This window comes from Tauraco erythrolophus, chromosome 2 (assembly GCF_009769465.1).
Source record: "Tauraco erythrolophus isolate bTauEry1 chromosome 2, bTauEry1.pri, whole genome shotgun sequence".
Lineage (NCBI taxonomy): Eukaryota > Metazoa > Chordata > Aves > Musophagiformes > Musophagidae > Tauraco > Tauraco erythrolophus.
Window position 1 is genome coordinate 47,336,270 of NC_141466.1, and position 14,202 is coordinate 47,350,471.

Below are 14,202 nucleotides of genomic sequence, written 5' to 3' on the forward strand. Positions count from 1 at the left end.
TAGTGCAAGTTTATCAAATGACAGTTTTATTAGCAGAGGGACTTGAAATGATTCTGCTTTCTTAGCACACACACGTGTCTGTCTAAACAGTTCCCTCCTGGCTGCAGTAAAGGCCTACACATTAGTTGCCAAGATGGTTTACTTTGGAAATGTAACATGTGAAGGTGTGTGATTTTTCTGCATGATGAAGTGAATGTGCAAAACATTATGATTCATGAGCTATAACTACATAGCAAAAATTTTAATGGGGGGGGGGGGGGAGGGGGGCAGAAATTACTTGGTAGGTTGGCTTTTTTTTTTCTTTAATTATAGAATCATAGAATGGTTAGGGTTGGAAGGGACCTCAAAGATCATCTAGTTCCAATCCCCCTGCCATGGGCAGGGAAACCCTCCACTACACCAGGATGTCCAAAGCCTCATCCAACCTGGTCTTGAACACTTCCAGGGATGGGGCAGCCACAACTTCTCTGGGCAACCTGTTCCAGTGCCTCACAACCCTCCGAGTGTGTCATGGTTTGATGTGGAGGGGGGGGTGGTTCTGGTGGCAGGAGAGGGATTTTGCTCCCTGCGACCTCCCCGGTTTTGGATCCGGGTTAGGCTTAGTTCTGGCCACCGGATCAGACTGCCATCCCCCTTGGGGTTGAGCCAATAGGGCGCCTCTGCAAATTGCCCTATTTAAGTCAGGACAAGGGAACCGGAAAAGGTGCTTCGCCCAGGATCGACCAGAGAAGGGAGGAGGGCACTGCCCCCACTCCCTGGCTCCCGGCCGGGCGGCTGCCTGCGTCGGGCCGGCGCCGCCCACAGAGAATGGCGGCAGCGAAGCCAGCTGGGGAACTCGGGGGCACCCCACTCCCAGGGTGCCCACTGGGCTGAGTTCACCTGGAGAGGACTGAGATCTGAGAGAAACAGCTGCATCGACAGCAGGTCAGTGAGGATGGAGCGGGAGGAGGTGTGCCGGAGCCGAGTTTCCCCTGCGGCTGATGGTGAGATAGCAGGCGGCCCCCCTGCAACCAGGACGGCCTCGGTGGAGCAGCGACCCACTCGCAGCCCGTGGGGAGAAGATGCCTGAGCCCGAGGATGGTCGTGTTGGGGGCACGGCAAGGCAGAAAGGCATCTGGAGTCTTCGTGACGACCCACGCCGGAGCGAGTGGCTACAGCTCCCTAAGTACCCGAGACTGTGGTATAGCCCACACCGGAGCAATCTGTGGGGAAGGATTGTTTCCAGTGGGCTGGACTCACGTTGGAGAAATTTGTGGATTTTTCCTCGTGGGTAGGGGATCCATTGGAGCAGGGGAAAAGGGTGTAAGGACTCCTTCTCCTTTAAGAAAGAAGCAGCAGTAACAGCACGGAATGAACTGACCTGCACTCCCCCAGTCCCTGCCCCCTGTGCTGCTGGGGGGAGGAGGTAGAGCCGGGAGGAAAAGGAAGGTGTCGGTTTTAAGATCTGGTTTTGTTTCTTTCTGTCCTCTCAAGTAATCAGTTTTTATTTCCCTTTGTCCTTCTAAGTAATCATTAATAAACTGTTTTGCTTTGAGAAAAGCGCTGCCTGTTTTGCCCAGGACCATGGTTGGTGGGTGCTCCCTCTGTTCTTGCCTCAACCCTCAGTCCTTTTGGTTTTTTTTTTTTTTTCTCTCCTCTCTACTTTACTGGAGAAGGAGAGACTGTGTGAGTTTTAGTTGCTGGATCAGCCTAAAACCATGACAGAGTGAAAAATTTCTTCCTTATATCCAGTCTAAATCTACCCTCTTTCAATTGAAAGCCATTGCCCCTTGTCCTATCACTACATCCCCTTGTGAAAACCCCCTCTCCAGCTTTCCCTTTAAGTACTGGAAAGCTGCAATAAGATCACCCCAGAGCCTTCTCTTCTCCAGGTTGAACAGCCCCAACTCTCTCAGCCTGTAAATTCTGGAAACATCTGAAGAATAACACTCTAGATTTTCTCTAGTATTTGTTTGTACACAATTTCTTGGCATTTGATCTCACTGAATTTGTTAAAATACTATAAAAAATGCTTTTAGAAGTATTTCAGGTAACAAGGCTACTGTAGTGGCATCCAGGTAGTCTGTTGAATGACTGATGTACTGATTCTTTTTATTCAAGACTTTTCCATAATATTTATTAGGATTACTGTAATTTAAAGAACTTGAAAAAAATTCAAGTTGATGTATTAGTTCCTTGAAGTTTACCACATACTTGCCTTTTCCAATGTCTGTAAAACCTTTAAGTACAAAGATTTAATGAATAAAAGAATATATTTGTCTTCCTTTAACATGAATTGCAATGTCAGATAGCCTAAAGAATGATCTTCTACTATTTTCAGGGAGGATACTATAGAAACAGTATTACTTACTGAACAGATCAAGAATCTATATTGTAGGAGTCATACTTATTAGCATTACAGAATTAACCTAAGTAGGTCTAGAAATCATAACAAGAGCTCAGGATGTCTAATCACTGCTCAGCTGAGTTCATTTATATGAATCCATATCAAATGGAGCAAACACTGATCAGGACTGAGGTAGCTAAAGCTGTGTAGTTCTGCATTGATGTAACTTCTTTTTTGGTCTTTTTATCATAATATTTGTTGCTCACCAGCCTGGGCTGCAGCACCAAGGACGCTGTTGCAACTTCTGCAGCCAGGAGGAAATGGCCTGCCTCTTGTAGGCAGGATCAGTACCTTGAATTGATTAATTAGTTAGTAGTTCATTATATTCAACTCAATCCAGCTGGCTAATAATGACTGGATGCCATAATTCCCCCTTTTTGTTTTACCATTTTTTGTTTTCACAAAGGCTTTATGGTGAGCAGAGACCCGGTCCATTCATCCAACTCCAGCACGCGTCCCTCCCATGAATACCACATCGGGGCTTGCAGCTTTACCTTCTTCTCCAAAGGACTCTTGCTCAGGCTCCCAGCTCCGGCTCTGGCTCCAGCTCTTTTGGCTCAGGCTCGGCTCGGGCTCTCGGCTCCGGCAAGGGAGTCAGGGCTTCCCAGGTTCTCGGATGTATCACGTCAGGGCTTCCCAGTTGTTGCTTATCAGCCTGGGCTGCGACACCAAGGACACTGTTGCATCTTCCACAGCCAGGAGGAAATGGCCTGCCTCTTGTAGGCAGGGTCGGTACCTTGAGTTGATTAATTAGTTAGTAGTTCATTATATTCAACTCAATCCAGCTGGCTAATAATGACTGGATGCCATAATTCCCCCTTTTTGTTTTACCATTTTTTGTTTTCACAAAGGCTTTATGGGTGAGCAGAGACCCAGCCCATTCATCCAACTCCAGCACGCTTCCCTCCCACAAATACCACATGGGGGCTTGCGGCTTTACCTTCTTCTCCAAAGGACTCTCGCTCGGGCTCCCGGCTCCAGCTCTTTTGGCTCAGGCTCTCGGCTCCGGTGAGGGAGTCAGGGCTTCCCAGGTTCTCATGGATGTGTCACGTCGGGATCACCAGTTGTTACTCACCAGCCTGGGCTGCAGCACCAAGGATGCTGTTACATCTTCCACAGCCAGGAGGAAATAGCCTGCCTCTTGTAGGCAGGATCAGTACATTGAGTTGATTAATTAATTAGCAGTTCATTATATTCAACTCAATCCAGCTGGCTAATAATGACTGGATGCCATAATATCTGGGTTTGTGTGGTTTTTGGGGTTTTTTTTTTGTTTGTTTTGTTTTGTTTTGTTTTGTTTTTAAGTCTTCTAGATAGTGTGAGTGTTCAGGCTAGCTGCTTCTGTCTTTCTGTGTATTTCAACCTGATTTTCTTTCCTTCCCCTACAATGCATGCTAGTTTCCTATAGTTCAGCAAAAAAAATGTTAGATCCAGGAGATACTGTAGTGTTATCAAAAAAACCCACCCTTAAACCAGAACTCTTTGAATCCCTTCACAAAGAAGGAAGAGACATGTAAGTAAGATCAGAAAATGCATACGCTAAATTAATAATGAACTGTCATACAGTACACTCCAGATGTAGGGCAGTAGTGATAACCACTCTAATTTATTAAATAGAACAAGAGACACGTTTCCCTAAAAACTGCAATGTCTAGTGAAGGTGAAAGTACATACAAAAATTTGAACATAAGATGTGGCAAGCCTTATGGTAGTTCTGCAGTTGAAGATAGAGGAAAAAATCAACCCGCTTATTTCTGGAATTGGAGCAAATGAGGTGGAAAGGAATAGGAGGAATAGGTTGACAAGTACACAGGAGGTGAAAAGATTAGAGCAAACAGCTAATTAGCACATGGGAAACAATGTTGTTTAAAAAGAAAGGAAGAAATTATAAATCGGCAACAAGCTTTCTGCGTTACCTTGACTGTATGCCTTCGTCTGTATTTAAAGCTTTTCTTGCTTTGATCTCTGACTCATCCAAGTCTATTTATTTTCCAAAGCTCAAAATTGGAAAAAGATGGGGAACCACCTGACTGGCGTAATTCAAACATGGAGTTTCTCCTATATGTTTTTATATATGAGAGTGGTCTTAAGTAAGCTTAATTTTGCAAAGAACTTCTAGTTCAGTGATAGTGATTGCATTTTTTTGATGAGCTGTTCCAATATCTGGATTCAAGAAGCTCTTTCAGGGTGAAATTTGGACAAAAGGTGGCTTTCTGTTTTGTTGTCCTGTACCCAGTGGATCGCATAGCCCTGTTGCAAAATACAAAAATTAGTGATGAAAGCTGACAGTATAGTTTTGGGTTTGTGGGACAGTAATGGTGTCTTACGACTGTTTTATGCAAAATTGCACTAATCTTACATCTACACTACTAACATCTCACTAGTATCAGCCAGGTCTAAAGAATTGTCTTTAGTGCTATTTCAGTAGAAGATGTAAACATTTTTTTCCAGCTGTTTTAAATCCTCAAAATGAATCAAGACATTTATTTGTGGAAATTATCTTAAAATCAGTATTGTAATGTAATTATAGCTTGTCCAAAAATATGATTTCTATGTAAAGATGAGACTGCTAATAAGATGGGAGAAATGAGGTAATTTTTATGAAGCTGTTTAATGGGAAGGGTTTTTTTTGTTTTCTGGTCAGTTATTGTAGATGACATTGAACATATGAGATGTGTGCTTTTTCTGAAGCAGCATCGGGAGGACAGACAGGATAGTCCGTGCTATCTCAAATAGTGCTAGGTATCTGTGTGTGAGTCAGGGCCTGGATAGCTACTTCTAGGTGTCCTAAATTTACCTGTCTCCACCTTGAAATGAATCCTATCAAAGAATTATTTCTCTTCAATAGGTGCAAACAGGTCGGTCTTTCAGTGTTCTCTGCTGGAGCGTGCACAGATGTGTTAAAATAGGAGCGTTAAAAAGCTTGAGAACATTAGAAATTTTGAGTGAATGTTTAGAGACTGCATCAGGGTAAAGAGCATACTGCGTTGGTAGTTGAGATGTAGAAATATGATGCTTATCACACCTACTGATGTGCTTTACTGTCTTATTTAAAAGAATTATTATTCTTTTGAATTATTATGATTATGATCTGTGCCTTTTTATTGCACAGGCTATCTGGATTTCAGCTTCCATCATCTATTGTGAGCACAGGATCTATCCTCACTCTCTGTTTCACCACAGATTTTGCTGTCAGTGCCCAAGGCTTCAAAGCTATCTATGAAGGTAAGAACTCTTTTCCTGCAAAGTCTTGATTCTACTTGATATATGTTTTTCATGTTGAAATGCAATGTTTCAATTCTAATTGTTGGGGGTTTGAATCGTCAGTGAATATCGCATAAATATTATGTTTTATACTGTACTTAAATATTACTACATCATGGCCATAGTCTTGATTTTGAATTTAATTTAAACTAATACTTTAGTTTCTGCTGGAATTTTTAATCTAATTTGTCAGGCTTCCAAAGATGGATTCAGAAATTCTTACATTTAAATGGCTTTCTTATTATTTTCTAAATGATTTCTTTTGACAACTTCTTTAGGCAATGCCTAACTTAAGGGGTATAATGATAAAAATGAGAGGAGATATGGATACTAATTGGTCTTGAAAATCAATCACTAATCTCCTTGTGGAAAATTAAAACAACAACAATGACAACAAAAATATATGTATATATGAATTTAAAACCAAACTGATTCTGTGAAAGATGTTATACTACAATGATGACTGCACAGTTCTGGGAAAAAATAATGCCAAGCATTTAATGTCTTCTATTGTCTACCAAGAATTAAGCTCATAAAACTGGACTGATACTATTTCCTTAGAGCCTTTTGTACAACTTAAAATGTTATGGTATCTGCAACCTTTATTTAGGAAAATTACCAGATACAATGGTATTGTCAGTTGCTTAGTGTTGTTGGATAATGAGGGTGTTTGGAGCATAACTTCAGGATTCAAACTGAGTGTGTGGTAGTTTTGTGTTGTTAGGGTTTTTTTTACGGCTATTTTTTTATTAATGGAAAATGCAGAGCTCTGAGTACTAAAAGTTGCAGAAAGCTCAGTTTCGGATTACTTCTCAAATGCAAAGCCATTTTCTCTATGGTTTCATAGGTATAATCTTTTGTTGAAAGTGTTTATTCTGGAAAAGCTGTGTACATGGTTAAGTGATAGAATTAAAAGCAAAATATTTTTATCTATGGGGTTGATGTAAGAACTTTGAATCTAGAAAGTAGTACGGTTTGATTGTATCTATTCACTAGGACTAGCATTTGCAAGTGTTTAAATCTACCATCTGTGATCTCTAAGTTACTTTGACTTTCTCTAAAGTGATGACCTATGTATCTTCGAATGCTTGATAAACTTTGATTTGGTTTCTCCTAGAACTACTCAAAGTCTCATGAAACTTTATCTCCATTTCTTTACTACCCTCCTTTCTTGACAATACCTGACTCTGGCCCATATTGATGCGTTTCTTTGTTTCATATTTTATTAATGTTTTGAAATTACAGTGTTTTTTAAAGTATCTTTTGAAATCAATATCCTCATTGAATGGGTTACCTAGGTGTGAAAAGACAGAGATGTAGGAGATGTCATGAGTAACTCAAACTTTTTTGTTTTGAGCTTTTCCTGGTCAGGATGGGTGGCTCAGCAGTATGTCTTTCCTTGGTAGTTGTTCCTCGCTTTTTTTTTCTCCCTCAAAGACTTATCACCTGTTAATCTGCCAATCAGTCTTCCTTTTTTAAAACAAAAAAACAAACAAACCCCAAAACCAAACCAAAACTAAAATGAAGACTATGAGGAAAGTCTAGGAAAGCTTCATTTTAATAGTCTTTAAAAGTTTTATTAGGTAAGTTGAAAAGGAATATCAGACACCGCAAACGCACCTGGAACTCTTTACCTCAATAGGAAGTTGCTTTCTACATACCTTATCCTTCTGTTCTAGCAGATGCATACGATAGCATATTTCATCCTTTTATGCAATCTGAGCAGTTTGTTTTTCATATGGAAAAAGACAGTGAAGAATGCTAAAGGACGTCTCTTGACTGTCAACTTAGGAACACATGCACAGAGCCACAGGCTGTAATATAATGACACTTCCTGCTGGCCTACTTTCTTGTAAAAACCCCAGCAGGAAGAGCTGTAATTAACATTGACGGATAGCACCACTCTCTGGCTAAACAACAGTGCCCCCTTCCAGATTTAGTACTGTAAAGCTGGCATTGTCCATGAGCTTTTAATTGACTTCAAAATATGACATCCAACTCTGGAAGAAATGGTGAATGCCACTCAAGTGATGATGTTTCAGAGTACAGACAGGCAGCAGGGACTGATGGTTCAGGAAGGATTTGCAGTGGTGAGGGGTTAGGTATTTTTTGTGAATGCTTGGGATGATTTGTGCTGCAATGGCCAACTGGGTTACTGAAACCCTATAGTTTAAGAACACCTGTAATTGTTCCCTAAACTACTTGTTTCAAATAGTGACCCCTTCTGGCTCCTGTGCCATAGATAATTTTGGGTAGGCAATGAGTAATGAGTTGGATAATGAGTAGGCAGGTGATCAGTACCTCTGGAACAAAGGAATCCAGACCAGATGTTACCACTCACTAGAAGCCTTTATAATCACCCTACTGGCTACCCATCCCTAAGCTAGTTTGCTTTTCTAAAAATATCTAGTTATCCCTGGTTTTAGCCAACTCTTGCATTCTCTGGAGTAAGTGAGTTACTGTTCCGTTGGAAGCGTGGGGAGGATTGAAGTGCTACTGCCTTTTGCCATCTAAGAGTTTCAGACACTTTGGGGCTGTAATGCACAGTGTGAGAAATGGTATTTTAAACATCTTAATCAGAGAGAAGTTTTAACTGCATGTCAGCTGGCAAGGATAGTGTTTTTTTTAAAAAAAGAATTATAGGGTTTTTTTTTTAATGATACCTAGGGGATTGACTCTGTAACAGAAATTTTTATATACAAGTAGAAAGGTCCACAACATTCAAAAGTTAAGGAATTCTACAGACTGGGAGCAGGAAAAAAAAAGCTTTGCATCACTATGAAAAGGCATGCAAAGGAATCATTCTGGAGTCATACCACTTCTCCCAAAGTAGCAGATGAAGTAGGTCTGAAAAAGGAAAATATGAGGACTGATGAAGGAACTAATTTATATAAACTTTCCATATTCTGGGAAGCTGCAAAACTAGAGATGTTTGTGTTTATTTTTATTTTATTTTTTTGTGACAGGCCACTCTTTCTTCTGAACAGGAAAATTTTGTCTAATTATAATGGTTACCTTCATGCAATTAAAAAAGAAAAGATTGATTACCGTCTTCAGAATTAGCTCTGCTATTGAAAGTCAGTATTTTAAATGAGATCATCTGGGGAAAAAGCTAGTGTTTTGACAACGATGACTCTTATCTCTCAAAAGATTTAATACTGGGCTAGATTCTCTGCTGTGCTGAGCTTCTGCTTTGCAGAGCAGAGAGGGTGTTAGGTTTGACCAATACTGTCTGCAGGTACTCTTTTTAACTTAAACTCCCCAGTGAATCAGGGTAGGGTGCTCAACCAGGAAAAAAGGCATATGAATTACTTCAAGACCTACTGAACAGCCCCCGAAGTTACACCCACACTGGTGTCCCTAACAGAGAGAGAACATGACATCCTGTTTCCCAGGCTGAGATTCTCATCTATGTGTTTTAATGAATATAGTCTTCATTTATGACCTCACTTCCTGTGCAGCAATGACATAAACAGATACTTTGTGTTTTTACAATATATGAATAGGCTAACAATGAAACTAGTGAAACTACATTCCAGTGCTCTAAGCCCTTGAAGATTATTTGTACCTGTCTGACTTAGCCTGCTGTCACCCATATACCACATGAATATTAATACTTAACTAAATCTGATTTTGTGGCTGATGTAGTTTGGCAGTTGCTGAGTTCTTAGGTCAAAATGTAAGTTTCTTTACTATATCATTACTTCACCAGATTTATATGTCCATTTCTTAGAACGTCTAGTATTTTTAACTGATAATACTTTGTCATGCTTTAGCCCAGCTGGCAGCTAAGCACCACGCAGCTGCTTGCTCACTCCATCCCCACACCCCAGCTGAATGGAGAGGAGAAAATATAACAAAAGGCTTGAGAATTGAGACAAGGACATGGAGGGATCACTCACCAATTATGGTCATGGACAAAACAGACTCGGCTTGGGGAAAAAATCAATTTAATTAGTTACCAATCACATCAGAAAGGGTAATGAGAAAAAAAGCCAGATCTTAAAAACACCTTGCCCCCACCCCTGCCTTCTTCCTGGCTCTACCTCCTCCCAGCAGCGCAGGGGTATGGGCAATGGGGGTTGCAGGACAGTTCATTGCACGCTATTTCTACCGCTCCTTTCTCTTAAGGGGGAGGACTCTTCATACTCTTCCTCTCCTCCAACATGGGGTCACTTCCCACAGGAGACAGTTCTCTATGAACTTCTCCGACCTAAGTCCTTCCTGCGGGATGCAGTCCTTACCCATCCAGTGTGGACTCTTCCACAGAGTCACCTGCTCTGGCAAGGGACCCTCCACGAAGTGCAGATGCATCTCTGCTCTACCAGTAATCTCCAGCAGCAAGAGGCCCTTTCCCACAGGAGACAGTCCTTTAAGAACTCCCTTAGGTGCAGTCATCCGCTCTGGTGTGGGGTCCTCCATGGGCTGTGAGTGAATCTTTGCTCCAACATTTCTCTTATGGGCTGCAGGGAGGCTGCTGCCATCTCACCATGGGCTTCAGGGGAATCTCAGGTCTGGCACACCTCCTCCTCTTCCTTCACTGACCTCGATGTCTGCATAGTCGTTTCTGTTATATCTCAGTCCTGTCTCTGCTGCAGCAGTACTGGGCCTGACTGAGCTGATGAACCTTGGCGGTCCTGGCAGGATGAACTCCACCCAGCACTTTGGAGCACTCCAAGCCATGCTGCAGTGACCCGATGCATGCAGCCACCTGCACAGGAGGCCCTCGCTTCCCCTCTCTTTTCACTGCAGGTCCCATGTGGCTTGGATTCCTCTGTCCCCTTCTTAAATATGGCATTCACAGTGGTGCTGGCTAGATCGGGTCTGATCAGCCAGAGTCAAGTCTGACTTGGAGCTGAGGAAGCTTCTTGCAGCTCCTTACAGGGACTATCCCTGTAGCTCCTCCCCTGCTACTAAAACCCCACCACATAAACCCAGCACATTCTGCCATCTTCCTCAGGGATCAAATCAGCGCTCTGAACTTTTGGTACAGATGGAAGCTTGAATTAATCTTATTTTCTGGAAATTAAATTATCTTTGGAATTTTCAGACACATGATTATATCAGTGAAAAAAAACCCTATAAATTTCAGAAGTAGTAAGTTGCATTTATAGAATTTGTCTGCTTATTTAATCTGCTAAATGACTTATTAACCATTATCATCCCTGTTGGGTAATAATTAAATCCAAGTTTTAAGCAATGAGATTGGGCAGTTGAGGGATAGATTCCATTTCTGTAATGCGTAGTTGTTTTTTAATTGACAGTACCTTACATCATATAAAACATGTTTAAGCTTTGGGGGGGGGAGGGGAGAGGGATGTGGAGAGAATAGCAAAGTATTTGTGACTTGTGCCATTTTGTTTAATTCCCTGTTAAAATCAGTTTAATTCCTATTTTATAGAATGAGATTAACAGTGTTTTAAAAAAAGAGCTTTAAGGGCTACAAAAAGAAGTAAAAATTCAGCATTGTTATATCATTGTAGTAATTTTCTTTGGAAAGTCAGAGGTATTCCTCCCATACAGAATACTTGCATATACAGAAAATACAGAAAAATACTCTTTAAATGACATCAGTATCTGAAGTGTTATACACACGTATACTTAGAGTAATGCATGGAAGAGTTGTTTTATGGTCTTTCTTCTACTAAACTAATGTGTCCTGCCATTCCCAGTGCAGGGAATTCAGCAAAAGCAGAAAAGCTTAATTTAAAGTACATTGTTAATCATCAGTGTAAATGAATTTCATAGTTTTTAGCTTTTTTTTTTTTTTTTTTTTGGTGATGGTTGTTGTCTCTAACCACATTTTGTAACGTAGAATTGGTGGACAGTGTTTAAACAAGCCAGATGTACTGGACATGATGTTTGCTGGTACCTTTCCTTGACCTATGTTCTACAGCAGCAGGTTTTCTTTGCCAAAGGAAGAGCTCTTGCGCATTCCTCTATCCTATCTGCCCTCAGGGCATACCTTTTTTTCTTTTGTTCTTCGAGTTCTCAAAGCTTTGTGCTCACATCCAGCATTAACATTTATACTGACAGTCACCTCATCCCGCCTTATGCATCTTCCCTGAAGCTTCTTTTTAAATTTCTTTCAGCATCTACAGCAGAAAGTAGTGATACACTTCCACAGTGTAAAGTCTTTGAAGAAATTTTCTTTTCTTTTTCTCTTACTGGTTCTGTTCTCCTTGAGTATCTGTTATTTGGTGTGTTTTTCCTTTTGCTTTTTATTTTATGGTTCAATACGTTGAACTAATTAAAAAAAATAATTGAAACACTTCCCCGATCAACTTGGAAACGTTAATCTTTTGTATTGATTCCATGAGTTTACCAAGTTAATTTTCCCAGGACTGTAGTTTTCCAGTCAATGAGGACCTAGTCAAGATTTAAGAGACCTCTAGGCTCAAGGTGAAGTTTCTTGGTTTTCATTTGTTTCCTTCAAGTACCAGAATACCTTTCCTCCACTCTTTTAAGAGTAAAAATCTACTTTTACGTGAGTCAGCACGTGACAGTGCTTCCTACTTGTTGTCCATGAGTTTAATGGTATTAGTTAATGGCTGTGTAGTTCTCCCAGCAAACTGTGGTACAGTGATAGGGCAGTTACTCCCTGGGAATGGGCATGTTCAAAACAAACTGAATGATCTAGGGCAAATATTTCAAGTTGAGAGTAGGAAGATAAGTTGGCAAGAAAATACCAACTTTTAGGTAACTCATATGCATAACAATCCCTTACTAATCAGTGTGAGATGAATAGTCTCCTGAATCTTCAACTGTCGCTAGTTAATTGCTATGGTTTAGTCATAGGTGCTGTTTTATCTATTAGATAATACTTCATCTTGATTGTTCCAGTGATCTGAGACTTTGAATATGACTCCTGACCACAGTAGATTAGCGTATCCAGCTCTGAAGCGGTCCAAAAGATCACAATGAATATCTAGTGATGACATTGAGAGCTATGCAGTTCATTCTGTATTTTGTTGTGTAGTTTTTGGGAAGGATTCAGTTTGTTGCTCCCAAATCCATAGCTATTCCCTCCTCTGCTGTGATGTTTGGAGAAAGCAGCAGTGTAAATTCTAATCTGAGTTTAGTCCTTTTAAATATTAAAGGCATAAACTGTCTTTTTAGCATTTCTTTGGTAAGAAAACAAAACTAACACTAATACTATAGTCAATGCTGGTATTCTTTCCTGTTAATGTAATCTTGGCAGCTTTACATCTTAAGTATCAATCCTGCCATTGACTGTTAGTGTAACTGGCCATAACATCTGTTAATAGACTGATCTATTTCTATTTCTTTTTCTATTTTTAGTTAAATACTTCTTGCTTACTATTTTGGTAGTCTGTTCTTTTAAAATTGAGATGTTTATTAAAGCTTTAAGGAATGTGTGTGTATACACATGACTCAGTAAACAAAAAGCTTTGAATAGTGAAAGCACAGACTGAAATGGGATCTTTTTAGGCTGGAATTTGTAGTTGCATCTCTTTGAAGCATAAGTAATTCTTTTCTGAGAATGAATTTGGGTATAGATTTCCTTTGTCAACTGAAGTCCTAAAAAAGAAAAACAACATTTCTCTTTTCTCTAGCAAATTTTCTTAAAAATAACCTCTTTTTGAGGCTATACAATCTGAATGACTGTTAATGATGACATACAGGAAAGAAATCATAATGCAGTTAAAAATAAAGCTGATATTTTTTGTGTCAAAACATGACATAATATGTAGCAGCAAAATCTCAGGGCAGAAAAGGTCTGGCAGCGCTCTGGGACTGTTCTGTGAGACCTCTGATAGCTAATCTAGGATATCAATGATTTAGGTGTCAAAAGAGTTCACTTTAACAATAACAGCTACAGAAAAAATATTTTTAAGCCTAAATGTATTCAGAGAACTTAGGAAAAAGAAAATGGATGTTATTTTGTGGGGAGAGATAGGTAAAAGAGTCTGCATGTGCTCTGAAGTGGGTGAGTAGATCTAAAACTTGCTCAAAATGCCAAATTTATGGGGAACTTAATTTGGTCAGTAGAGGCAAGTAATGACTGCAGTCTTGTATGCCTTCTCTTTCTAGTCTTTCATATATGAAGAGATTGTGCATAGAAGAAATAATAAGTGTATTTAAAACAAGTATACTCCACAGCTTTCTTAGTTATGAGAACTTAGAGTGGATAAATTCACGAGTTAAAAAAGAAGTGAAATTCCTTTTGCCAGTAAAACACTTAAATGTTGTGTTTCAGCAACAATCTTCAGAGGACCATGAGTCAGAAATCTGGAATGATATTTCCTAAACTGCCCAAGGGCAGAAGCTTCTATGAAAGTTCTAGGAAAGTTGGAAGTTCTAGGAAATTCTTTCCTAGAAAAAAAGACATGAGGAGAGTTATGGTGATGGAATAAACCCCACTTCAATTGGCAGAAAATAAAATTAAAATTAAATGTTGTAGGACTTATTATCAGCCAATGAAATTTGTATCTAAAGGAAGCATAATTTTGTAAGAACCTTGCCCATTATATTAGTCCAATTATAAGCTATGTCAGCTGTTTTCTGCTTTCCAGGTCTCACCCTAAGTA

The 14,202-nt window shown here is 40.0% G+C and overlaps 1 protein-coding gene across 1 annotated transcript in view; it reads left to right on the forward strand.

The window, feature by feature from the left end:
- The window catches only part of CSMD1 (CUB and Sushi multiple domains 1), a 1,221,578-nt gene that overhangs the window by 358,565 nt on the left and 848,811 nt on the right, over positions 1-14,202 (forward strand). The window contains exon 3 of the mRNA XM_086608338.1: positions 5,499-5,611. Coding sequence (XP_086464464.1) covers positions 5,499-5,611 — 113 coding nt within the window. The remainder of the gene's footprint in view (positions 1-5,498; positions 5,612-14,202) is intronic.